The 27,460-nt window shown below is 41.0% G+C and overlaps 1 protein-coding gene across 2 annotated transcripts; it reads left to right on the top strand.

Moving 5' to 3' along the window:
* The first annotated feature begins 1,864 nt into the window (after positions 1–1,864).
* YWHAE (tyrosine 3-monooxygenase/tryptophan 5-monooxygenase activation protein epsilon) lies at positions 1,865–26,946 on the top strand. Of its 2 annotated transcripts, none has more exons than XM_086624438.1 (6): positions 1,865–2,030; positions 13,920–14,119; positions 19,850–19,956; positions 20,769–20,975; positions 21,810–21,946; positions 26,009–26,946. In XM_086624438.1, the coding sequence occupies exons 1-6, from the start codon at positions 1,967–1,969 to the stop codon at positions 26,059–26,061; spliced, it is 768 nt and encodes a 255-aa protein (XP_086480564.1). In that variant the 5' UTR covers positions 1,865–1,966; the 3' UTR covers positions 26,062–26,946. The 2 variants fall into 2 exon arrangements, with proteins under 2 accessions (XP_086480564.1, XP_086480565.1); XM_086624439.1 differs by lacking the exon at positions 1,865–2,030 and adding an exon at positions 7,470–7,640.
* Positions 26,947–27,460: the final 514 nt, after the last annotated feature.

The raw sequence follows: 27,460 nt of genomic DNA, 5'->3' as shown, positions 1-27,460 counted from the left end.
AATATTTGTATGCCATCTGTAACAAGTGCATTCGAAATTATTTGAACTATTCAGACAACACACTATCATTCAACAAGTGTATCAAGTCAAACATGCAGCTCACTTTTGGTGCGTAAGTATGCTTAAAGTGGCCTGGTTTATTTATATTGTTGAGCTCTCTACAACTTGAGTACCTGCTGAACACGAGGATAACAGAAAAGTTCCTAAATTCATGCAAATCTAATTTATTGTGCACAGCTCCCGTACAAAACTAATCTCAGTGGCTGAAAAAGAGACTTCTATGGTTAAGATGTGTGAAGTACGGAGGAGATTTGCAAGTCTCACAACCAGTTTTAGTATATTTATCCAAATATATGGTGACTCTGTATGCTGTTGTGATCTTTTGGGTGCCTGCGAGAACCACCTTGGTAATGGTACCCTGTATTTACGAACAATTCAGAGGTAAAGGTATATAATGATTCCCAATTTCAACAAAATCAGCACTTTCTGGTCGTATTTCAACTAAACTGAAAGTAACCATTTTTTTCTGGGCTTGATGCCTCATTTTCACCTTAGTCCAGACACCCTAATATCTTTGGTTTTTCTTTTATGGAATTCTGATTAGATAATCCTGAGATTTGGAAAAGAGTTGTGGCCTAAAATGTCCCACGGAAACAGACTGTTGAATTTCTGGGAAGGCAAACAGTGACATAAAATTCACTCCGTTACATTTTTAGATTTATTTGTAAGAAAACCATAAGGCTATGTTAATTTTACATACCCTAAAGCTCCTGTTCACCAACTGAAATAATATGATAAAATGAATCGGGAAACAATAAACTATTTCAAAAAAAGGTGCTTTAGATTGTGCTTTAAGTGTGTGCCCTCAGTCACGAATCAGGAGCCCATTTCAGTGGGCACAATGCAGAAGAGTAAATAAAAGGATACCGGACACCGCATCCAGGACCTGCTCAGTCTCGGCTGTACATCAAAAACTGCGGAGGCCTTTGTGCACTTCCACACCTCAGGAATGCCGAGTGTTTAGCCCGCTCATCCTAGGAGACGCTGCAAAAAGAGACGTACAAGACTTCATCCACAGCTACCCTGAGCAAATCTTTGAAAATCACATTCGTGCCAGCCAAGCATAACCCGTTTGTTTTCCCAGACCATTGTGATTTCGGAAATTGAGGCATTATCTCAATTATTTAAGCGTACGCTCCATTTTTTCAGATGTATTCTGTGAGGAGCTTGTGAAACATTCAATTTTAAGTTCCAGTTCTTCTAGCCTCTTCAAACTGTGCAATTATCCTGTCCTCCATTAGACATAGCACTGGAGGTGACATTCCGCTTGAGTAAACACCCTGGAGAGGTCGCAGAAACCCGCTACATCAGACTCGCTGCCTTCCGCCCATTTCCAGATTCACTGTTACACACGTGTGCGGCATACCCGGGTCATTTGCACAAAAACACACCGAGAGGTGTTCAAATAGTATTGTCAGCGTTTGAGGGCAGCAGAAACACGTTCCCTGAGAGAAAGAGACGCGTTGAGGCAAACGCCGTTCTCCCGGCGCGCCCCCAGCCCGCGGCGCGGGGCCCGGCTGGCGGCCCGCCCTCACGCCCGGCGGGGGGGACCCGCCGCCCGGCCCCACCCGCCATCGGCGGCCGCCCGCACTTCGCCCCTCGCCTCTCTACAACAACGGCGCCCTCTCGGTTGCGGCGGGAGAGCGCGGCTGCAGCTGCGGCTGCGGCTCCGGCCCCGCCGCCCCCGGGCCGCCACCTCCCGCCCGTTGCCAAGGAGCCGTCCGTTGCCATGGGAGGCCGCAGTGCGCATGCGCGGGTACTTGCGGAAGTGCCCGGATGCAGCGGGAGGAGGTGCTGCCGCCGCCATATTTGCAGGAGAGCAGCGAGCTGGTAGCTGCTGAGCCCCCCAGACTCATCGGCTTCCATCCGCCCCGCGCAGTCCCCGACGCCGCCCCGCCTGCAGGACATGGACGATCGGGAGGACCTCGTCTATCAGGCCAAGTTGGCCGAGCAGGCCGAGCGTTACGATGGTGAGCGCTGGCTAGGAAGGCCGTGCGAGGCCAAGGGGAGAGGGAGGGAGGGAGCGGCCACAAAATGGCGGCTGGGCGGAGGAGGGGGGACAGGGGCGGAGGAGGGGGGCGCAGACAAAATGGCGGCTGGGAGCGCCCCAAGGGGCTGGTGGGGCTGGGGATGGGGGGGCCCGAGCGAGTGGGTGGCTTGGGCCTGGGCGGGGCCCGGTTCGGGGGGCGGTGGCGGCAGAAGCCGGGAATAAAATGGCGGCCGCGAAGGGCGAGTCCCGGGGGGGGCAGGGGAGCCGCCCCCGCCTCGGGGGGTCCGACAAAGAGATCCCGCTGCCCCTCTTCGTGCCGCTGACTGGCGCGGCCCGAGGGGGTTCTGTTCGGCCCGGGCCTCGCCTGCCTTCGGCCCGGGCCTCGCGGGGCGCGGCGGTGTGGGGCTGAGGTCGGCTCGCCGCAGACAACGCCCAGCGCCGGGCTCTCGGGAAGGTGGGTGCCCGGCTCTGCCCGCCCCGCAGGCACCGATGCTGGGCAGAGGCTTGCTCGCCGTGCTGAGTCCCGGGGGAGGGGGCTGGCGCTTTTCTTCCTCGGGTTGGAGAGACTGCTGCCCCTGGCAAACCCGGAGAGAGCAAGCTCTCACCCTGGAGGGATCGAGTACGTGATACTTCATTGCCCAAAGAAAACGCATATGCTTTCATTATGTGGTAGAGATGATTACAGATCGTTCTGCTTTTACAGCATTGTCTTCTCATCCTTTTTCTCCTCCGAGTTTGTGCAGTATGCCTGATCGTTTCGTATCTGGGGAAAAAGTGATAGAGGGGAGGAACTGGCAACCCTGATGATGTCCCTTGCCCCAAAAACGTCTGTCTTGCAACTGTTGCTTTAAGCGTGTTTCCTTTGCATATAATAGAAAGGCATTTAATTTTCTCGATGATGTTACTCTTATGGGACTGTTACTTTTGGCCTAAGACCTTATATTTATTCATTTAAAGTGAAATAAATACCCTTGTATGTAAAAATTGTGAATGGAATTACACTTCATTTAGAGGTATAAGGACACTCCACATGCTTTCTGTTCATAATTTTCATAGACAACATGACCACGTTCTTGCCAAATGACGTTTTTACTGAGTTGTGCTTAGAAAGGTCCTGATAGCACTATTGCAAAATACCTGAAAAATGCGTGTTTTGGGGAGGAAAGTAGAAACTACAACAAAAAAAGAGGGCCTAAATAAGATTCCCTTCTGTGACAGTTCCAATAGGGAATTAAGGCAGAACTAAGAATTCTACTAAATGAGAGGAGTCAAACAGTCTCCACAATAACTGTAAGAATTTAGGGAAAAGAAAAGCCTCCCTGCCTCCCCCAGTATTGGGATACAAATTAATTGACTTAGGCAGAGGGAAGTGTGCAATTCTGTATTCCACAGTAAGTGTGTAACTTCTGCTGAGGGTTTTTGATTTTTCAGTATCTCTACTGTAAAGGATATGAGATGGGAAAATTCTGTTTCCTCCCCCCTTACCCTCAGTGCCAATTCCAGCAGTGTTCCTGGAGTTGGTGTGGGGAGGAAAGGGTTCTCCACCTGGTGTGGATGATTCAGTGCAACTGAAAGTGTTTGCTTTGGTTTGAGTAGAAACCCAAGTTGGATGCTTGGCCAACATCCTGGAGGATTCATCATCTTTGGGAGCTTTTGGGGCATGACTGTCATTCTGGTGTTTTCTTATGTCAGCAGTAAATCGGTTATTTAGAAAGTAATCAGACTCTACCCCATTGTAGAGATCTGCAATGCAAAACAATCTGACTTCCTGTCAACTAATAAAAATTGATTAGGAAGGATTGCCTTGGTGCAGCATTTCCCTGGATAGACTGTCTATTCTATCAATATCTTGGATGTTTGTAAAACAAGCTGGCTAGATCAAAGTGTAGAAGACTTCTTATGCTACATCGCTTCTGAGTGGTGATGAGACTTACCATTTAAGAGGGAACACTAAACTTAAAGTTGTCATTTTAAAATGAATGCTGTGCATTTTAGACTTCCAAAGTTTGTTGAAGTCAAGTTTGGTAAACAAATTTAAGGTGCATCCTCTTACTCTGCTATCTGTTCTAAATGCATCTTTGTGTCTCTTGTGTCCATGTCCTGGAAGAATAGGTTCTGTAGGTACTGTTTTAGCATCTAATTCTGTATTCTTGTTCAGCTGAAACAATTAAAAAATATTGGCATAATTTGTTCTTGTTTATATGAAATACTGCAGTTCTACTGAGATGTATGGTGAAAGTAGAATAAGTTATTCTTAATTTTGCTCTTCAGTTTGATCTTTGAGAGAAACTAGTCATGGTTATTGATTGGCACATACAAAATGGTGTGATGGTAAGTACTGTCTGCAAACACATGACATACATATATCTTGTGTAACTTGAATGTGAATGTGAAATGATGATTTTTTGCGTTTAGTGTTAGGATAACATTAAGTTCTGTCCCATCTTTCTCGTTGAGACTTGAGTGGAGTGTGGTGGGCTGTTTTTGTGTGGTTCATGGTGTTTATAGCAGTGCTTGTGATGGGCATCTAACTGTACTTACCTGACCCACTTAACGGAATTTACGAAGTCTTGGAAGCTGTACTTGCAAATTGTTGGAAATCTACGCCTGTATCTGTACTGTCCTCAGTATATTGGCCCCAATTAAGGGGACAACTTTCTAGGTACTTCTGCAGTGTAAATAGCACTTAAGCCCTGATCTCTAGAGATATTAAGAGATTTGGATGTCTGACTGTCTTCATGGATCTGCTTAGGCATGTCATGACAAATCACAAAATGCCAGGAAGCTTACTTAGAATACAGGAAGCTTTGTGAAAAATCTCACTTACTGCTGTTTTTTCAAAGACTATTATTCCCAGTCGGAGTAGACAACATTGTATTCGTTTGTGAAATTGCCTTATTAATATCTGAGTTTATATCAAGAGAAGTATGTATCTGCATTCCTGTAGACTGCTGCTGAATGTCAAAACCAATTCTTCATTGTGGAAGCTAGATAACGTCTTTAATCGGGTAAGAAACGTGCTGTGACACAAGGTAGACCGTAAGCAGAAACTTAAACTCTGAACAGTGGTTTTGTACTATAGGTCTTGAAGTACGTACCATATGTGAATTTGAAGTGGTAACTTAAGTGAGATAGGTGGGTTTGTTGTTTTCCTCAAACCCAGATAACGTACAGGAAAAAAAAAAACAACCACCACCAAAACAAAGCACAAAACTATTTGACAGCTCTCCCAACTTCCAGTACAGCAAGCTAACAACTGACTCCTATGTTTTTATGAATTATCTATCAGGGAAATGTGTCTTTATTATGATGGCAGTAAGGTGTGCAGCAGTGGACTGAATTCAAGATTTGAACCTGGTTTAGAAAAATTTGTCTCATAGTAACAAGTCTTGAACTTACAGCTTAGTGAAGAATCAATCAATAAACTAAGTCACAAATTAGAATTTAAGTTGCATATTAATTTCAGTTTGCAGAGGACCTGTCTCTTTCAAGCACGCTTAAGGTTTTTTGATTGTGTTTTTATGTTCTTCTCTCCCATTAATGGTTAGTACTTACGCCTGTCTGTCAAAGGTCTTTCTGTTCTAGTGACATGGCACAACTGCTGTCTTTGTCTCTGAATTGGGTAGGTATGAAAGTGCTAAAAGGCAGAAGAGTCTCAGCATATCCCTGAGAAATGTAGTTACCCAAGAGGTAGATAGAGTATGGACAAGACAATATTGGAGGAATTAGATTGTTAATTTTTTTTTAAGTGATAATTGTTTACATACTAGGCCATAAAAATTAACTTCTGTTCATGAAGAGTTGTTTGAGAAGGAGTCTCTTTCTGTAATGGCCTTCTTGAATCTCCTGAGCTACCAAGAGCAACCAGAGGAGACAGACCTCTACAATTAGATGGTTTGGTTCTCTGCAAGTTGTCCAGAAGGTGAGCTGGCATTAAGTTACTTGAGCACTTGTATTAGAAGGTTGCTTAATAGAAGATCTCAATCAAGCAGAGAAATGTATGGTGAGACTCTGTCTTTAGATTTGCCAATGTTTGTTTTCAGACCACAATTTTTGTTACAAATACTGGAGAAACCCTCTTTTATTTAGAAAAGCGTATGTTCTCAGCTTACAGAGATGATAGTGATGATTTAAAAATCATATTCTTGTTGCAAGAAAGACTTGTGGTAGTCTATAGGATTGATTATGCAGAAAATATCATTACTTGGATATAACTTGGCCTTAACCCATCTATTTCTCTGTGTGTAAAAGTACAAGTACGCTTTGTGGAACAGTATATTGCAGAGTCATGCAGTCAAATGTTGGAAGTGTCTTGGCTGCACCAGCTGTTACAAACCTTATACAAGGAATAGCAGTATAACCTGCTGCTTTCTCCACAAAATCATAGTCTAAGCCACTGCGCGGGGTAGGTACTCTTCAGTATTCCGCTCCCCGCCCCTCCCCCAGCCTCCTGGTTGTCTTAACTTCTGGGAGTATAGTTGTTAGATTCTTTTATGCTTGTTTGTGTAAAACATAAGTTGTGGTAGGTGTGGCGCACACTTACAGGGAGCTTCAGATAGGATTATCAATTTTTAGTACTTCAGTAGTTGCACCTTGCTTTTAATTGCCTATAATAATCTACTGAGAGTGCTTCAAGCACACGAAGACTTTTGAAGAAAAATCGCAGCAATTTGTGTAGTGTGTAAGGGTGTTGTGTTTGTTTTATGCTTTTAGAAACTAAAGGTGCGGTGCTGCAAAATGGAGTGAGCTATTCTGACAAGTTGCTGTTGAAAGAAGGATGTTCTCTCTTCCCTGGCAGTTTCTCATCTTGACTTGGGTTCTAGTCTGACCTTCAGAGCAGTTCAGTTCTCTAACTTAGAAGCAGGATTTTTTTTTTTTTTTTCTTTTCTGAGTAGTTGTTTTCTGAGCTGGTGACCTGAATCAGCCAGTTGAGAGGTCAAATAAGTGTTGAGCTGGCATGACAGAATTGATAGGCATAGAGGGGAAAGTCACCCACCCACTTCCCGGCAAGCTGCTGGACTGGTTTAGCCATCTCTTAAGTCTTTGGTAAATGCAGGATTTCTTAAGAGAAGGGAAAAACCTAATGTGGGCAATGTAGTAGTGTGTTCAGAAGAAGAGTTTCTAATAGATGAAAAGATGAGTCCTACCTTTTCTTGGCTTGAATTCGGAGCTAATCATTGTAGTGAATAAAATGGTGCCCACTGATGCCAGGTGGAGGCCTGCAATTCTGGAGAAAATGCAGTCTGTGGGCATTGATCTTCACAGTTAGGCTCATCTCTTAATGAAGAACATACACTTGCCCCTATTTCTTCAGCTCTTTTTTTGTCTTTGTGTTTGTTTTTAGTAGTTTATTTGCTTCCATTTTTCTGGATCACTTACAGATGTTAGCATGCTTCCCAGCACGGATCACTGTGATTTCACTGGCGATCCTTCTCCGTTCTGAGCACTTGAGTTTTGTACTCATACCCTGTTTCCTGTCTTTCAGCCAAGTGTTTATCCATGTGAGGACTTTCCTTCCTATCGCATGGCAGTTGAGTTCCTTAAAGAGCCTTGGGTGAGGGACCTTGTCAAATGCCTTTGGGAAATCCAGGTAGACTATATTAATATCGTCTTCCTTGTCCATATGCTTGACTCATTCAAAGCATCACAGTAGATTTGTGAGACACTGCTTGCGTTTGCAGAAGGCCATGTGCTATAGTATGCATATACCTACTCATTCGGGTTTTTTATGCAATTCCTGTGAACTTGGCTGCTTGTGAGTGTTAGGTTAATGGTTCTGTAGTTCCTTTTGAGTGTCTGCTGGAACCCTTCTTAAGAATTGACATAGTGTTAGTCGCTTTGTCTTTGCTGCTGCTCCTCAAGTCTTAACTGAGAGGTTATACGCAGCAGTTTAAGATCAGATAATTTATTTTGAGTTCTTGTGACTTGTTACTGATCATCTTTTGTCCATTCCAAGAATGAACAAGTACAAGACTGGTACTTGTACTGAATCTTCTCTGAATGCTTGTTATGGTGCAGTCTTCTATGGTGAACACGTGGGAAGACTTGTTTTTTCTGCTGTGTCCTTCACATTCTCACATCACACGGGATGCTCATCTGCACCTTTTGGCTCCTGAGCAGCAACTTAGAAGCTTGAAGATCTTGGTCTGCTTTGTTTCTCTTAGATAAGGCGAATAGAAAGGATTAAACTTAAAACATAACTTAAGTTTTCTGAAGTGTTGTACTATGGCTACTATTAAGTTCATAGTATTTAAGAATGCCACCTTCTGGGTTTCCTAAGGTTCATTTTGATTCGAGCCTTCAGTAGGATGACCATCAAGTCATCTCCATCCCACCTTTATTCAACAAGCTCTTTCTGTTCTTATTTTAATAAGCTTTCTCGCTTAAGTAGTTCCTCCTTTTGGAAGGAACACACTTAGAACACACCACTAATAGATTTTCTAGCTCTTGTTTCTCCTGCGGTAATGTTGAACCAGTGTTGCAGTGGCAAGGGATAGCTACTTCAGCAGTAAGGCTTAAGTAGGTTCTGTGTATTGTTGAAAATCAGGAGGGTCTTATTGTATGCTGTATAACTAAATACTTCATAAAACAAAAAAACCCAGACACAGTAGCATCATGATTAGTGATGCTAATCATGATTAGTAGAGATCATGATTAGTGAGAGACTTAAGCACTCTGATATCTGAACTAGAGGTTGTAAATACTGTAGTTTTACCCCAGCAGCTTCTCTTCTTAAGTGCGTCAGCCCTTGTTTTGGCCAGGTGGTTTCTGTTACAAGCACGAACTTTGACAGAACTGTCAGATACTGGCTAATCCTTTGGTATGGTCTGCTGTTTCTTAGGTTTTGTATCCTACATTGGGAAAGTTCTTAGTCTTTCTAGCGAATTTGCTGTACATCACCTGTTTCCATAGTTCCTTACACAGGGACATTCCACTTCACCTGAGTTGCCTGGATTTCTAGAGTTTCAGAAGCAACAAAACTTAAAGCTTCTCATCTTTATCTGGTAGAGGCATTCATTGTTTTGTGACCTACTATGTTCCCTTATCACCTGTGCCCTTTGTACAAATTCTGTGGGTTGGCCCCTAGTTGGGTGGTCATCAAACGTTTGCTTCTCAACACTTGTAAACTTCCGTATTACTTTTTAGCTTAGAGTAAGATCTGATCTTTGTCTTTAATACTGAAGCAAAAAACCCTAATCCCAAGCCACGTACCAGGCTATTTCGAAATCTTTTGTAGGTAGTGCTCAGTGTAGTGGCACCCACTGTCCAAATCCTTCGTGCTCTACAAGCTATGCATGTGTGTCCCTACTCTTCCTCTGCAGTGGCTGGAGGTGAGTCAGCAGTGTTTGCAATGAGAGGAGCCAAGCTTTTTAATCGTAGTAGTACAATGTAGGAATTAATAATGCCCATGCCATTTTTTAATAGTTTTGTAGTATCTTACACAGTTGCTTTGAGTCTGTTAAATGCCTTTTTCTGTAAGAATATACAAACTATTAATACCTGATCAGACCAAATATCTGTTTATTGTGATTTTTTTTTTGTAATCAACAGCAAATGCCTGGGGAAGGATATAAATCTAGGGCAAGTGTGTCATTCTCCAGAATATTCTCCTGTCCTTCCACACTTTACACTTTTGGAATTTCCTGCTCTGATGGTGACATGATCTGAAGTAGCATAAAAAGGTGACAGCCACGATCAACTGAAAGGCTGGAATTTAACCACTTAAACTACAATCTCTGTCTCTTTGAATCTGCATAACACTGCTTTTTCCATAATGCAGTGTAAGCATCTCTGGATTGTGTATGCAGTGAGTTGTCATTACTGCAGTAAACCTTCTTACCGAAATGTTATCTCAGACTTGTATTTTGTCTTGAACAGTCTCTGAGTTTGTCACCTCCATGTGGAGTCTTCCAGATAGGTAAAGCTGCACTTAGAGTATAAAATATTTGTTCTGATGGCAGGCATATCTAGCCTTATTTTTGTATAGAATTAGTTTTCTATTGGAGAAGATGCAGATATGCAGTCCTCTTGCTTTTGTATTGCCTGAGTTCTTAAGATTATTCATCAGGTTTAAACTTTCAGGGCTGGATTATGGTTTTACTGTGGAAGACCAAGGTATATGCATAATACTATTTGTCTTGTTGAGAACCAGCCTAGATTTTCGTATTGTAAGTAAAATCAGGCTCTTTACTAAACTAGAAATATTTTTTTCCAACAGGTTTATGGGTAGGCTGATAAACCTTTTGTCTTTGGGTAAGACACTTGTTTATGGGTGGGATTCTAATCTGTCATTGTGTATTTAACTAGTAACAGGATTAAGATTTTGAAGAGAAGACCTTTCAATTCCTTTCATCAATGTATTAAGAGAGGCTGTGTATCTAGTATGAAGAGCTGGTGAAGTTTAAGAGTTTTGTTCCTCAGCACAGATGAAGCAAAGCTCAGGCACTCCCCCACCCCCCAGCATCTTATTCTTGATGATTGTCCCTTGTTAATAAGCCAAATAGACTTTTTGCCAAGTCATGGTCGTAAAAAATCTTGGCATGACAAGGCCTGTTGTCTGGTGGTAGTTCTGAGGAGTTGACTGTTTTCTTTTGGCACTGTTGTTTCTGTGCTTGTGGTTGTTCTACAAGGTGATAGTTAACGACCTTCTATGTAGAAGACTGAAGAGTTGAAACAGAAGTTGTGTGCTGACGGGCTGTGCTTCTTGGTAGGACTTTGTCTTAGGTATGCCTTTGTAAAAGCAATTGCTCACCTTAAATTTAATTTGTCATCCAGTGCACAGGGATGTTGAATCTCTCTTTCAAGGGCTTGTAGATATTCAGGCTAGCAGTAGATAAAATCCTGTAGAAGCTAAGCAGTTGATTGTAATGACGTGTTTGAGCATGCTCTGAGAATCAGATACTGATTAGGGAACAGCAAATCTTGTGTATAGTGTGTTCTTGTGGTGTTTTTTTTTTTTTTTTAATTTCCATGTTAGATAAATATACTTCTAGGGAAGAGATTATGAAGCAAACCTGTGGTACAGTTGATAAAACTTGCCCACTTTTTTCCCAGTTGTTGCAATTTCCTGTGATACAGGCTAGAACATCTTGGAAACTGAATATATAGTTTCTCACCTGCATTCTTCAGTAGTAATTATTACATGAGAATCATTGCTTATTATATGAGATAAGTGTGAATAGTTATTTTACTTCATCAAGAGGCAGGATTTCTATAGAAGTGTTGTAGTACATCCCTTAATATGACTGAAATGCTCTGTAGTTAATCCCAGTTGGTAAAGCATGGAAGAATACAAACTGTTTTAAAGAAAAGCTAGGTCTTGTGTAATCTACTTATTGCTCTGTGACTGCTAGAGGCTACTGGTAGGGTGCACAAGGTAGCAAGTGTAGTTGAAAAAGTTGTGGTGTACATCAGAAACCTGCCAGTTCAGAGGATGTGTTAGTGTTGCTCGGTTTCCTCTGGCTTTCGTAACTTCAGAGAAGATGTAATGGGACAAAGTTAATGTGGTCTTGGTTAGTTGAGCTTGCTAGATATTTGAAACCATGCATGTTTGATGAAAGTATGATGGTCATACTGGGTCAGGCCAAAGATCTTGAGTGATGGTGGATGCCTGGGAACAAGAATCATAGATTAATAGTATGGCGTGACTACCCTCTCCTTTTTCTACATTTTAAATAATTTGTATTTACATAAAGGATATCTCTTCAGCTCATGAACTTCTACAAGTAATGGTTGAAGGAAGGGCTGTGTATTTATGAGTACAGGTTAATTTCTTAAACTGCAGATATAGTGCAGTTTCAATTACTCCTCTTATCTGAAGGCAGTTAAACATCAAGCTTAATAAGACAAGCCCTGTGTTTCTTGCTGGAGCTTGGCAAAGGTGCCCAGGTAGTAGAGACTGCAGGTCTTAATTCCCGTTTGTTGTCTTTGTTCACAGAGGTGGTCAGGCATCTTATCTTGGGTGTGGCTTTGCTGTTTCAAGAAACTTCAAAATATGAGATGACAGCTTGTGTAATTTAAAAAAATGTACTGCTTTGAAAAATTCTTTGTATAGATGGTAGGGTCATCCTTCAGGAAGTAAGTCATAGTGCTCACATTATTTTAAGTTGTGTATTGTAACTATATCACATTGTCTTTAACTTAGCTTAAATTCTTTAACTTAGCTTAAATAACAAGACTGCATGCTTATGTTAATATGAACTGTAAGTATGTGGAGTATTAGGGCAACTCTTGAAGTCTTCAGCAAAAACAGTTCACCGTTTTGCAGTGGTCGTTTGGTGTTTTGTAAAAGCTTTCTCAAATGCTTGGTAGACTTTTTGTTACTTTATGTGATGTGGAGAAGCAAAATCTACTGGTAGAGGTTGGGATTTTTTCCTCTACTGGTAAGAATAGAGCCAGTATAAAATTTTTTCCCACACATGGAGGCCTGTTGGAGATTGGTAACATGGTTTCTTCTAGGGAGAAAGATTGAGCCTACAGTTTCCCATTGTTGAAATAGCTTATGCCTGTTAAGATGGTGAGTTTTGGCACCCAAGGAAAATATTGACAGTTAAGCTTCATTAGTTTCCCATTGCTTGTGCTGCTGTGACACAGCAGAACAGAAGGAAGTAAAATGATGAGAGAGGGATGATGAGTGGGCAAAGTAAATAGGGCACTGAACAGTAAAGTAGCATATTATGGGAGGCGTAGCCTAATCACATCATCGTACTTTTGGCAGCAGTGAAATATGTCATTCTAGTGTCCTTCTGTCTGGCAGATGGCTATGAAACAGTTGTCCTGTTGAGTAGATGGGATGGTTGAGGCTTAGTCTCGTTCATTAATGGTCTTGTGGGATTCTTACCAGTTCTAGAAGCTGAAAGGTAGATGGTGGCTGAATGGAAGCACTATGTGACAGGACAAAACCTCTGATTCCTGGATGTCTCATACTAGGCTCTCAGTTACTGTATATTTAACATTTTCGGCTTTTGTTTTTCCTAATATGTCACAAGTGATCATAATGTGGCTTGGTAATGAAAGGATTATAACCTTCCTGAAGTAGTTCAAGCTTTTGCTTCCACTTGAGTATAGGAGAGCTATATTTGGTGATAATATTTTTAACCTCAGGTTTAGAAGTCCTTTTCAAAAGGTTTCAACTACAAATATCAATTAATTTATATTTTGTGTGCTACTTTTTCAGTGTAAATAGCTGGTTGGCATGGGTGTAGGTATGGTTGGTCTGGTTATCCTCAGGATGACTCTTTTGTTACTTCTCCAAGCACCTAATTCTTCTTTCTGTAGTTTCCTCTTGGAACTCTTGACTTGCTTCCCTAATAACAGTACTTACGCTTCTCTACATCTATTCAAATCTGGATTTCATTTTTTGGTTAATTATCATGTACCCTGTATCCTAGTTGACAAATCAGTGGAGCATTCTGTAATTCTTCAGTTTATACTTACTGTGCTGAAAGCCAGCTTACACTTGCTCGTTTTCTCACTATTCACTGCCTTCTCTGAAGCACTTTGAAGCACACACATTATCCACTGTGAAAAATGTGCTTGCTGCTAAATCGTTTTTTGTCTGTCTCTTAAAAAATAAAAAACAAACAAACAAAAAAAAAAAACCCAAAAAAACCCCAACAAACCCAAAACCACCACACCACTATCTTTAAATATTTTGGGGGGGACTCTATCAAGTGCATTTAAAAGAACATCATATACTTCCTTTGTGTATGTGCTCATTGATTTGTTTGAAACACTCCAGTGTAAAAGTGAGGAGTGACTGGGTATGAAAGGAGGAGAGCGCCTATTTTCATAAGGTATCATTAACATACAGCTTCTGGTGTATGGTTTGAAAGATTCTTTAGCTAATTGTCTGCCCTTTTCCTTCTAGAAATGGTCGAATCAATGAAGAAAGTGGCTGGAATGGATGTGGAGTTGACAGTGGAAGAAAGAAACCTGCTTTCTGTTGCGTATAAAAACGTGATTGGAGCCAGAAGAGCTTCCTGGAGAATAATCAGCAGCATTGAACAGAAAGAAGAAAACAAAGGTGGAGAAGATAAATTAAAAATGATTCGGGAATATCGGCAAATGGTAAGATGTAGTTGGTGTGGCATAATGCTATTTAGTTAAGGTCCGGTTTTGTTAACCCTTGCCATCAACTGCCCTGGTGTTCTAGATTACAGGTCACTGCACTGCAGGCAATAAGGTGACAGTCTTGAAAGGATGAAGTTTGTCCCTTGTCTGGAGAGTAAATATACTTGGTGAAAGGGAGAGGTTGGGTGTGTTCATGTAAACACTCAAAAGGGCAGTAGACTCGAAGGAAAAAGGGAGGGCTTTCCCTTCAGTTTTGCTGTGTATCTGCTAAATATTCAAACCATGCTGGTGCTTTGTTTCTTCCCTTCTTTCTGAAGTGTGAGGCTGCACATGCTCAGGAGCCTTTATTCTTTCCACTCTAATATGACTTACACCAAGCAACTTTTCTTGGAAAATTAACCATGTCAAGGGAAGTGTTTGAGTGTTAAGCTTCTACTTCTGATCAAAGTTGCTTTGGATCATACAGTTTGGCACTTGGTGCTATTGCAGTGCTCTGTCCTACAGAGTTCAAAATATTAACTCTGTTAGTTGAAATGGCAGCAGGGTGGCATCTTCAGTTTTGTTCTTGGCATAAAGTCAGGCACCATGAAAGCATACGGCCACTTCCTTTTGACTCCTTTACCTTTTATCACTGCAGTAGTTGCATTTCATGTATGTTGGCCTTGTTCTGTTACTTTTTTCCACCCAGATGTAAACTTGGCTGTAAACTAATTGCTTAGCAGTTGGGTGACGATGAAGAATAGTTGCCTTGTTAGTCTTGTACAGTGGAACTGGCAGACCTATTAGCTGAGATAGCTATGCCTGTGTTGAAATGAGTGCCGAGATACTATGGCTTCTCTGACAGCATCTAATTCTTAAAATAAATATTTTTAAATTTTTTTTCCTAAGGTGGTTGGTTACATTGATAGCAGTTAAAGCAGTTAATTTAAGATAAAGCGCTCCGTATACCTGGGAATGGGGATGTTAAGATGTCAGGGTCATCTCAGCTGTGAAACTTGCGTGTGTAATAACCTCTAGGGCCTTGCTATTTTTTCTCTCTTGAGAGAGGGGAAAAACTGATGCACATAACTTCATGCTGAGTCTAGTCAGTCTGTGCAACTTTACCTAAAATGGAGAACTTGGAGCAAGCTTTGACTTCCATTGGTAAGGGCTAATGAAACCTTCAGCTGTTAGAACAGTGAGTTGTTGTTCCCCTCCACCCCTTTCTTAAATGACGGTTTAGCATGGAGCAGGCATGCTCTCATACTATTTAAATCCCACCCATTTTTGCAGAGGCTTCATCTCCATTATTTGAGGACAAGTGCCTCCACATGGTTCAGATCTTCACTTCCAGAGAAACAGTGGAGTCTATTATATCACCTGGCACTGATTCGTATACCACCAATGGAAATGATGTTGGCTTGGAAATCTTTTCTCAGGAATGGCTCTGGACTACTTTCTGTTGACTCATAGGGTTTCTGTTGCTCTGTGGAATTGTTAAAGTTGTGAGTTTCTAATTTTATGCTGGCATGCTGATGGGATGAGGCTCTGCCAGTTACATACAGTCCCAAATACCATTTCTTGATGGGCGTCTAAAATCTTTCTAACAGAACATATAACAAGACAATAGCTATCTGATGATTCTTTAAATTTCTCTTACACTATGTGCTACCAGTTCTTTTGCACAATGTTTTGTGGGTGGTTACTATCTTCTACGAGAGATCCTTTAATAGTAAAAAGATGGTTTTTTGGTTTTAAAAGGACTGTAAAAAAGGCATTGTTCTGGATCTCTCTCTGTAAAGAGAGCAAGCACCATGCAGACCAGACTGGTGTGCAAGAAATGCATTTATGCAGTTTTTGAGGTATCCATTGAGAGAGAGGCTACATGAAGTGCAGTGCCATGCCAACAATATTTCATAGAACGGTTTGGTTTGGAAGGGACCTCAAAGATCATCTAGTTCCAACCCCTGTGCCATGGGCAGGGAAACCCTCCACTACACCAGGTTGCTCAAAACCTCATCCAGTCTGGCCTTGAACACTTTCAGCTGTTAAATCCTTAAAGGAAATAGCTATTGCAGTTGCTTTAGGTGGAAGAGTGCTGTGGAGAACTGTCATGTAGTTCTGTACTGGAGAAAGACCAGATGAGTCTACTCAACTCAGGGTAGAGTTTTCCAAGAGATGTCCGTGTATCGTCTGCAGCTAAAGACCAGATCCTGGTTGTAGCTGCTGGGAGGCTTGCTATGAGTTAGCATCTGCTATAAGGAGAGCATTAATGAGTTTGGCAGATGGCAGTCAAGCAGGAAGGGCCTGAGGAACATACTGCAAAGGTCTGGATGGTGCTCCTCACTGTTGCTGCTGCAGCTCTCCAGTTGTAATGCTCAGTGCTTCCCTGAACAGTTAAGGTCCAGTACAGACTCAGCAGAGTTGTGGTTATTTTGCTATCTTGTCAACACATAACTAGCATTTTTTAGAGTAAGTTCAGTATTGTTGAGAGACCTTTCCCAGGCTTGAAAGGCTCTGAAGAATAAAAAAAACCCTCACAAACCCAAACCACTTGTCTGGGGACTGATGGGCCGAGTGGGAGAGAACCAGCATCTCTAGAAAAAGACATCTCTCGCACCTACCACCACAACTAGATGTAACATTGCTCAGCTATAGAGTGCTGCTTGAGTTGAAATAGAAAGTGTAGTTTGTGTGAAAGGATTTGATGATTTTGGTCTACATCAGTATTTACTATAATTTAGCACGTGGCTCTTAAAAACATTTGGAGTTTGTTTGAGCTACTAGCCAATGTGACTTGGGGCAGAACTCAAGGGATGATGATCTTGTCAAGATAGAGCCAGGCTGGTTTTGTCTGGGGTGTATAATAGGCAGTACAGAGAGATGACAGAAGACGCCAGGCTGTGCCTTTTCCCAAGCCACTTAAGATAAATGTAGCAAAACACATTAATAGCCATGGGGGAAAATGCCACTTACTCACTTCCTTTGTAGACAGGCTGCTTTTCTGTGTCCTGTGGCCATTTGGATGCACAAAAGTGGAGCCCCTGGCTTTCTCATCTGGCTGCATCTCTTTAGATGAGAACACGCTGAGCCTTTTGTTCTTTGTGGACTGTGTCTGCACATAATGCCGTTCTCTTCCTTGAGGTAAAACCAGATCCCTTCCGTAATAGCATAGGACAAGTATTCACCTTCCTTTTACTGGTCTGTGTTAGTGGCATATGAGAATGTGTTTCTGGTGCTCTTGATTTACAGCCTGGGTTGTATTCTGGGTCGGCTGCAGGACCCTCTTCTCCTTCCCCTCTTCTTATAAAGTTTAGGCTATGAATTGGTGCAAATGGGAGCAGTTGGTCTGTTTGTTGGGAGGAAGGTTTCAGGCTTTACCAACTGTTTCCTGCCAGTCTGGTTTCATGTTACATCTCAGTTGTGAGATACAGCTATTTTGAGGGTGATATATTAAAACAGGTAAGGAACTAGTACAGGCCACCTTTCCCCTGGTTGTTTCTCGTAAGTTTCCTTATTTAGATCACCAGGTGGTTTACAAGCTTTTGTATCTGCAGAGCTAAGATTCCACAGTCTGGAATCTGATTAAGCCAGTACTACCACTAAAATAGGGAGGCAGGGTAGGTTGTGGAGGCTCACCTCTTGGGGCGAGCAGTCTTTCCTTGCCAGTCAGAACTTGTAGTGCTACATGTGTCATGTTTGGATCTGGAATGGTGGTAGACCCTAAACCTACTGTATCTCAGTGCTTCGAACAGGCTTAGTATGGGCTCTTGTGCTGGTTTGCTGCTTTGCAGAGCCCTTTGAGCCACTCTGTCTGGAGCAGATTCTCTTGGTAAAAGAGCTTTTAGGGTTGTTTTGTCTGTGTTGTGTGTGGGTGTTTTTTGTTCTTAATTTATATTAAAAGTTTTTAAACTAAGCTTGGTCAGGACATTTACATTGCCTTGGACAGCAGTTGATCTCTGATAACTTGTGTGATTGATCCTTTAAGCAAAGCTGAAAAAAGTCTGTTTGAGATTAAATAGAAGTTTGTACATGTATGGTTATTTAACAAAAGAGGATTAGAAACTCATTTAATTCTTTGCAGTTTTGCTGAAGATCTGTCTGCAAAAGAAGTCATTGAAAAAGAGGATCAAGAGGAAAGAAGTTTGCAGGAACTTGACTGCTGGCCAAAGGTTTTATAGCTTTTGTAGCCCAAGAATATATGAAGTAAATTCTTCTCAAGTGTCCGTATTTCAGCAGCTTCCTTAAGCATTTGTCACATAACTTTTAAGTACAGCATCTAACCCTTCTTCCGAATGTTAGGGCATTCTGACAGTGTTTGTATATGAAATTTGCTGTAGATTAATTTGTCTAAAGGAACTTGTGCAAATCTTTTAAGTAATTTTGTACATTTCAGTTTTTTGTATGTGCTGGTTTACTATTTATTTTGGACCTATAATTTTAACAGCTTTGGAGGATGGATGTTGTGGATACAAACCCGAATAGGGTGGGAGCTATCTGGTGATAAAAATATTACATGGCAAGAAAAATGCTTGAAGAAAGAAGGAAAGAAAATTGCAGGGGTGGGAGGATAGGAAGGGATAGTGGACTGAGTGGGGCTGCTCTTGTGATCCAAGACATGCAGTTACTGGTAGTTGCTTGTAACTGATGTTGATGACTTTTCTTGAAAACCTCTATTTTGTAGTAATATAAGTATCTTGAGCCAGAGTTGTCTTCAGCTGTAGCTATGAAAGTTACTGCAAAATCATGAAAGAGCAGCAGGAGGTTACTATCTGCACTTAACCAACCACTTCTACTGTGAGTGACATGGGATGCTGAGAGCAAGTCTCGTTTTGGCAATGTTGTTGTCAAAGACAGTTTTTAGCTTTTTTGGGAATACATTAGGTTTTTTTCTTTCATATGTGAAACTTTTTGTGGTAAAACCTAACCTCATAGACCTTTCTTTATATTCTAAATTTAGAAAAAATGAAGGTGATGTGACCATGCTTTCAACTTTGGCTATTAAAATCCAATATTTGCTTTTAAATAAGGCTTTACATGTTGGTTTTCTTCAGTGACAGATCTCACTGTTAGTGTTGATTTCTGCTTTTTGTCTTGAGTTGTTGTGCTTTGCCTTTTTGCCTTTTTTGCCAGCTTCTGAAGTTTCTATCTTCTGGAGTTTGTTTTCCTCTTTTATCTGAGCTTTTTGCTTGTGTGGTATGTGTTTATTTTGTTCTGAAACTCCATGATTTTTGTCTTAAGGCTCTCCTATTAGACCTTTGCCTCCCAATTAGTCACTAGAAACTTCTTCTGAAGGTGCCATTTAACTCTGAGGTGGAGTGGAGTTTAGCTGATTTGTATCATCTTTGGATTGTCCCCTTCACTGTTGCTACTTTTAGGGCAGCTTTCCAGGATCAAAAACTTGAGGAATTAAGAGTTGTGCAAACCTTGCAGTAAGGAATTACATCCTGAGACAGACTTAATGCAACTGTCCAGCAAGATGTCTTTCAGGGAATTTACAATTCCATTATTCAGTTATGCATTGTGTCACACGTCATTCCTTGCCTCTTTTGTGTGCCAGCTAATTATGCAACTGTTTTGCTTAACGTGCCTGTGGAGCAGCTGAATTTTTTGGTTTTGTTTTCCTTCTGTCCTCCCTCTCCTTGGATTTTTATGATGTTGCCTATATGATATTTGGATACTTTTGAAATAGCTGTTAGTCTTATGCGCTAACCTTGCCTCCTCTTTTTGTTTTGGGCTTTTTTGTAGGTGGAGACTGAACTGAAGTTAATCTGTTGTGACATTCTGGATGTACTGGACAAACACCTCATTCCAGCAGCTAACACTGGCGAGTCCAAGGTTTTCTATTACAAAATGTAAGTATCTTTTTGTGAGGCAAGGACCTCTTTCTGTTATCATATGTGGAAATAGAGTAGCTATAGATGTGTTTTCTGCCTACTCAACCACAGTAATTTCTTCTAGAAAGAGGCCAGTTTAGTCATGTCTAAGCAATATTCCTTTTTTGCTACTTTGGAGATGTTGGTGTCCTGATAGTGTTGTTTCTGATAGATATTGTTTGGAATAAGGTCATGAGAACTTAACAGTTGTACAGCTCTTAGCATTTTCTTTAATTGAGCTAATAATGTAGAGATCACATCACTGCTTTATTGTTTTTCTTGCATGAGCTGTACGCTCCTCAAAGAAGAAAATTAGACAGATGAGTGACTGTCACATAGTGTCAACTTCGAAGTTGCATTATCAGATGAAACTTGACGTTGAAGCATGTTGCTGTAGTCGTTAGTTTGTGTGTTTTGTACTTTCTGAAGCGTAGTTTAAATCTTAAAATGATCAGAGAGTTTTCCCCCTCTAGTTGAATTATCTCTTACCTTCAGATCAAGCTTGTCTAGCTTAGATGAGATGCAGTTGTATAGAGACTCAGTTTGGTAACGGAGAAGGTAATGCTATGATTTTGTGTACTAATGTGAGAAAGTACGTGAACCCAAACTGCTTTTCCAGCCTGATGGTTTAAAATTCACTCAAGTACTAATGCGCTGTTTTCTAGACAGTAATTCAGCATCAGTGTCCTTCATGTGTGAATATATAAATGTCAGTTTCAGAACTAAGCTGTTAATTCAGTGGCTGGTGGGAAAACAAGGACTACTGACTTCTTACTGTTTCTTTTTTTCAGGAAGGGGGACTACCATAGGTATCTGGCTGAGTTTGCCACAGGAAATGACAGGAAGGAGGCTGCAGAGAACAGCTTGGTGGCTTACAAAGCTGCTAGTGATATTGCAATGACAGAACTCCCGCCAACACATCCTATCCGCTTAGGACTTGCGCTCAACTTCTCTGTATTCTACTATGAAATTCTTAATTCTCCTGATCGTGCCTGCAGGTAGGTAGTGACTGGGAAGATGAGGAAATTTTAGGTGAATACCAAACAAGCCAGAAGTGGTTGCTGCTTAGGTAACTGCTTTTCTTCAGTGGGAATGCCAGGATGGCTGCTTTGTTGCTAGTAGTTGATGGCTTGCTCTGTTTGAGGTCAGCGTATGGGAAGGGTTTTCAACTTTGCTGTTTTCATTTGAGTCCAGACCCATTTGTTTATCTGGGAGTAGATCATGTATGAGAAGCAGAATAGTGATAATCTTGGATTGATCAACTAATGGCAATTTAACAGCTTGCTGTGTTAACTCTGTATATGCCTTTATCCTGCAAAAAGTGTGAGGTGATTTAACTTGCCTCTCTTGCTCTTGACTATTATACAAGGTAAGGGGGGGGGTCGTGTTACCAATTTGTGTGAACTCTGAGCGTGTATAGAATGACAAGAGCTCATCTGTCTGTAGGAGTTCAGCTCATATGAGCATAAAAGTGAGGATTGAAGCAAATAACCATTTGTCTTCCATTCCTGTTATTGCAGGTTGTGCAATTTACTTTCTTTTAAGCTTGTGGCAGACCTTGATCAGTTGTACCACAAGATGTAGCAATATTTAATAAAACCAATATTCTTGAGTAAAAATGTTCTTAAGCACACAAAGTGACTGGTTATGAGTATGGGAGATCTTTGGATGAACATCTAAACACTGTTAAATAATACAAAAATTCATTACAGAAGCTATGGATGTCATGTAGCCAAACTAGAACATAGGTGTTGGGGGCCCAGGTTTAACTTGTGTGCTTCTGGAATCTGTTTAGCCACATAGGTTAAATCTGATTTACTCTGTCCTTACAGGTTGGCAAAAGCAGCTTTCGATGATGCTATTGCAGAACTGGATACACTGAGTGAAGAAAGCTATAAGGACTCTACACTTATCATGCAGTTGTTACGTGATAATCTGACACTATGGACTTCAGACATGCAGGGTGATGGTAAGTAAACGCTGCTTTAAAATGCTGCTGTCCTCTCATCTCTGCCTGGAAGACAAGAGGATGAGGGAATGTAGATTGGTTTGGTGGTTTACTTCTGTCTTTCCTAATTATTGATTCTGAACTTCTGTCTTGTCTTAACACTGGTTAGGTTGATAGGGGTGACACTATCAGCTCTCACTTGAAAGAAGGAGGTGTGGAATTATTAATGTTTTTTTCTTTGTCCCACCTGGCTGTTCAGTCATCTGTGATTATTTTAAAAGCAGTGACTCCATTTAATTCAGCTTCTCTTTTTTTGTCGTGTTCATCTATGGTTGTCACTCCAACCACATGTGAATTTCCTGTCATTCCAACCAGATGTGAATTTCCAGTGCAGGAGGAAGTATCACAAATTATGTAGTTCCCCCTGTTTTTTTTTTCAGGTCACTCAGTATTTCTGTTGGCATTTTAGTGGAAGGTTTACTGCCATCATACTAATCACTTCACCTTACAGCACTTTCCGTATCTTTTGCTCTTCTTATGAAGAATTGAGTATGAAGAGGAAAAAGGAAAAGGGATTTTGTAAAACACTTTGTTACCAGGAAGGAAAAAAAAGCTAATTTGCTTTTCAAGATGTTTGAAGTACTTACTTTAATACTCCTAAAAATGCTAGGTGGGCTATTGCCAGAACAAATACCAAATATATCCTCTGGTGGTACCAGAGTGTAGAAGATGGATTTCTTCTGTTTACTAATGTCTGATAGTTATTTAAATCTTCAAAAGTGTTGTTTTTTGGCATTCTGAATGGACTTTTTTCTCTTACACTTTCGCATGCAATGCTAAGTATAAATTTACTTGCTTAGGTTTTTTTGAGTTAATGCCTTCTTTTTCACTGATTATTGGTAGTGAATTAAACATACGCTCTATCTAAAAAGATTAAACTTGCGTTTTCTTATGCAAAAATTATGTCCTGGAAAGACAAGTGGAAAGAGCTGGCTTTTTTTACTTTTAAATTTGGGGGGAGGAAGTCAGTCGTGTTTAAAGTATGTTAGGTACTTAGAAACACATGGAGGTTTGAAACAACATTGCAGCTTCACTTCAGATAAGTGTCTCTTTTTTTTTTTTGTAAGTAGTTACTCAAAGCATGGTGATAGTCTTAGAGCATTACTTTGGAGTACTTTATTGGTGTAGTGTCCATTTGAAAGCAGTTGTAGAATTTCTTAACTTCTTACTGACTACTTGTTTTTGTGCAGGATTGATGGGTTTGTTTTAAAGTACTATTGTTACTTGATAGGTTCTAGCTCTTTGCACAGACCATGAGTATTGAATGTTCCAGGTCACACTTTACCCTTATTTCTTTGGGCTTGTGACAGAACTGAGAAAACTGTAAATGTGCAGAGTCTTGGCTTCTGAATTACCCTACATCCTAGTGCTTAAGTCTCTTGCAAGCGACTGCATCTTGCTTTCAAAGATCTAAGATTATCTAAAGGTGCAGAAACATGTATGTATCCTGGATGGATCTGTGCAGTATTAGGAGCAGATGCTTTCCTTACCGTGGTTAGGCAATGGAAAAGGAAATTTGTTCTCAGTTCTCACAATTAAGATGTGACCTTTTGTTTTATTTTTTTAATGGAGCCAAATATCCTGGTGCTCTGTGGGAGCACTGAGGAAGCCATTTGGGTGAAGTAACAAGGCTGGATCGCTGTTGCAAGATAGTAGCATTAGAACATCTTCCAGAAGCTATCTGTATTTGCATGTGAACTGACCAACATGTCCCATGTATCTCATCCATTGTAGAAATTCAGCAGAGGCTTTTTACATTTCTTTTTGCATAATTTAGATTCAGATTTCTTGTTTCATAATTAGTTCCATAGCACAGAAAATGGGTGTTTTGTTCTACCTCAGGTATTTCAGATTCGGCTAGTTAATGTTCACGATGCATGCCAGAAAGATGATTACAAAATTTAAAGCACTGCAGAACTACTTAAAATAGTGTGCAATTTTTCACAAGATCCACAAAGAACATGGTGCTTATGCATAGTGTTAGGACATAAGCGCAAAGCTAACTTTTCTCATTCCCTCATGCCGTGCAAGTACACTGACTGTGTGTGTTTAAAACTGTTGCTTCCAGAACTCTCTATGTCCAAAAGTGTTAGAGCCTTTGAAGATTGGTAAAAGTTAATAGGGACATTCAGAAAGATGATGACAATTACCAGTTTCCTAAGGGGGAGAGACACCACTTTTTTAAAAAGACTCATTCTTTTGCTTTAGGTTTTTGCCTGTTTCCATTTCAGTTGTGTAGGTTGTAGGGAATGACTTTCTAAAATCAGGTGTTACTCAGCTCCTGCACTTTTCCATCTCGTTTACTGTATCTCCTAACCATGTCATAGATGAGCTGTTTAGTTTATTTTCATGCTTGTAATGTTGTCTTCATATGATTCCTGTTTTCCCCTTCTTTCCTGCTGTATAGATTCCTAAAGGAAAGTCCAACTGTTCATTTCCTAAAAACTCTACTTTGTAAGTCTTCGTCATGGCTCATTGAACTTTGCAGCGTCAGTTTTCTTCCGATCACTAATCGTGCTTGCCTCTGTCACTCTCTTGCTGCTGATAAATCGCTTCTACCTTTGACTCCATTCCAGGGCTAAGCAATGTCCTACCAATTTGTGACCTGTTGCACCTACCCAGGTCCAACATGCTTGCCTAAGATCCGAAGTAACTTACATGTTTGGGAATTGAGCTGCATACCTGGATGGATATTAAGAATATTCAGGCATGAAAAGTACTTTCACTGTCGCCTGTTACAGGAGTATTTGCTTAAGTGCATTGGCTAGAGCATGCTCAGATCTTCTTTAATTGTCTTCCTGGGTTAGGGCCTCCGCTTCCATCTCTTAAATGATCTGTTACTTAATTTTAAATGCAAATTTTGTTGCTGTTGAATGTCATGTCTTGTGTTCCTAGGCCGCCACCTCTTCCAAAATCTACCTTGCGTTGTACCTGGTGGTAATTCTGAGTCTGGACATGCTCTGAGCAGGCATTCTGACTATATGCTGAGAGTCATTAGTCTCATTGGATTGGATTTTATTGCAAATTAATTTTTTTTTTAGTGGGTAGTTTTTGTTTATGGCCCTTGAGAGTACCATCTCACGTGGTTAAGGATAATTGTAAAGAAAACATATTTCAGTTTCTCTTGCCAATTAACTTAATCGTGCATGTGTTACAGCACTAGCTGAAGTACGTTGAAGTTTCTCCCACTGCAGTAGAAGTCGGGCAAAGACGTGCAGAAGGCATTGCATGCATCTCACCCAGGGGCAACTGAAATATTACCACGAGAGGCTTTATGGGTAGACTGCCATTTCACTGCATGTTGCAGCCTGGTCAAATAGGTCCAAACCAACCATTTTTCAAGAAATTAATTTTCACGAAATATTTCTGTTTAATAACCTCAAGCCTAGGGTTTCTTGTCACGTTGGACTTGAAGTAGGGATGTTTTTTCATACTTACTTTGGTACCTTTAATAACACATGCCGTCAATGTGTTTTCATAAAATTGACTGCAGTACTTTGCTGTTGCTGAGACTTGAGTGGACTTGGGCAGAAAAAAGTTTAATTTCTAAAACCTATTTTGGTCTCATTTCCATAGTTAGTGAGTAGATGTCCTCGGCATGCTCTGGAGTAGAGATGGGGTTTTGGGGAAGGTAGGTTCTGATGGAAGGATGTTGATCTACAGCCATTCTGATGACTTTTGTCGTGGCTGTTCATGTCTCGGTCAACAGGACTGATCACATGCGCAGTCTCAGTTTTCAGATACTGTGGTTTGTTGTTTGTCCTTACAGCAGAGCGCGTCTTCTAATAGCCTGTGCTACAGTTCTGTACAAAACATGACGAGGTGATTATAAGGCTTAATTTCCGTGGAAATGCTTCACTCCAGAACTGGCTGTGTTACGAGTGTCTGTGTGTGTGAGGTTTATGCAAGTGTGTGAGCGAGCGTGTGTACTTGCATGAAACGATTAATCTCTAGATGCCTGTTAAGCCATTGTGCGGGTCTCACTTTTAAAAGTTAACGTCTTCCTTTTCAACACTTTCACAGGTGAAGAACAGAATAAAGAAGCGCTGCAGGATGTGGAAGATGAAAACCAGTGAGACACAAAGGCCAACAAGAGAACCCATCTCTGACCACCCTTCCCCTTCCCCACAAAAACCCTCAGTGTCACTCTGAGAACCACCAAATCTGACTTTTACATTGGGTCTCAGAATTTAGGTTCCTGCCCTGTTGGGTTTCTTTATTTTTATTTTTTTTACACAGTTTAAAAGTTCTTAAAGGCAAGAGTGAATTTCTGTGGATTTTACTGGTGCCAGCTTTTAGGTTCTTTAAGACACTAACAGGACTGCGTAAAGGCTCTTTCAGCATTACTGTATTGTCTCCTGCCAGATGTGGTGAGGTCACCATTAGCAGTGGATGTGACACCTGAAGGCCGTTAGATTTGTAGGGGAGTGATTTGTTATGGCAAGGTAGTGCGCATGTGGTGGTATTTTTCTTTTTTTATAACTGTTTAAACGGAATTTTATACCAATGTTGAAACTTAATTGGGTGTTCAATAGCTTGAAGTTACAGGTTGCATTGGGACATATATTGTAGTGGTTTTACTGTATAAAATCGAGTTTCCAAACTGCTGAAATGTTGCTGAAAATCATGGTGCTGGTAACAGTTCAACAATCCGTGGCTGCTCATTCTTGCCTGTTCTTTACTTTTCCTCAAAGCAGGTTAGCATTGAAGGTGGCATTGATAAGCCTGCATGCGTGTTCAATATTTTTTCTTTTTCCCTCCCCTTTCCCCATCTCCCTTCGCTCGCTCAACCTCTTTTGTTCAGTATGTGTAACTTGAAGCTAATTTGTACTACTGGATATCTGACTGGAGCCACAGATACAGAATCTGTATTGTTCTTACTGAAACACAGCATGGAATTAACATTAAACTTAAATAAAACAAACCTAAATTAAAAATGCCAAATACTACTATGACTTTCTTTTCTATTTTGGTTATTTCAGCAAGAATAACTTTCCTTTGTTGCTTGCAATAGGAACATGTGGAGGGGGAGAGAGAGACACACACAGAGAAGTAACAACAGCGTTGTTCTTCAGATATGAGATAAAGTTAAGATCCCAGTCTTACACGTAAGTAGGATAGCCCTGGGGCCAGCCTCCTAGCAGACAGCCTGCTTTGCATCAGAGTCTGCAGCTCTTCCACACCATTTATTCCGTCTTTCCCTACTGGAATGCACAAAAAGCTGGCATGTGGTTGGTGCATTCCTCCTGCTTCCCCTTACAGCACTCCTCATCCAGTCATGTGGATGGAAAGAAAGAAAACACATTATCTGAATGTCCACCCTGCTTAGGTGATGTCCTAGAAATCTCTTTCCAGGAATAATCAGCTCCTTATAATGAACAGGAGCAGGGCTGCCCTGTGTGTGGTCAGATTGTGCCCAAGAACCAAAGAGTTGGTGGGGCTGTGTGACAAATGAGGCGGGGTGGAAATCATACC

This window comes from Tauraco erythrolophus, chromosome 21 (assembly GCF_009769465.1).
Source record: "Tauraco erythrolophus isolate bTauEry1 chromosome 21, bTauEry1.pri, whole genome shotgun sequence".
Taxonomy (NCBI): domain Eukaryota; kingdom Metazoa; phylum Chordata; class Aves; order Musophagiformes; family Musophagidae; genus Tauraco; species Tauraco erythrolophus.
The sequence above is the reverse complement of the archived record's forward strand: the minus strand, read 5'-3'. Positions and strand labels throughout refer to the sequence as shown.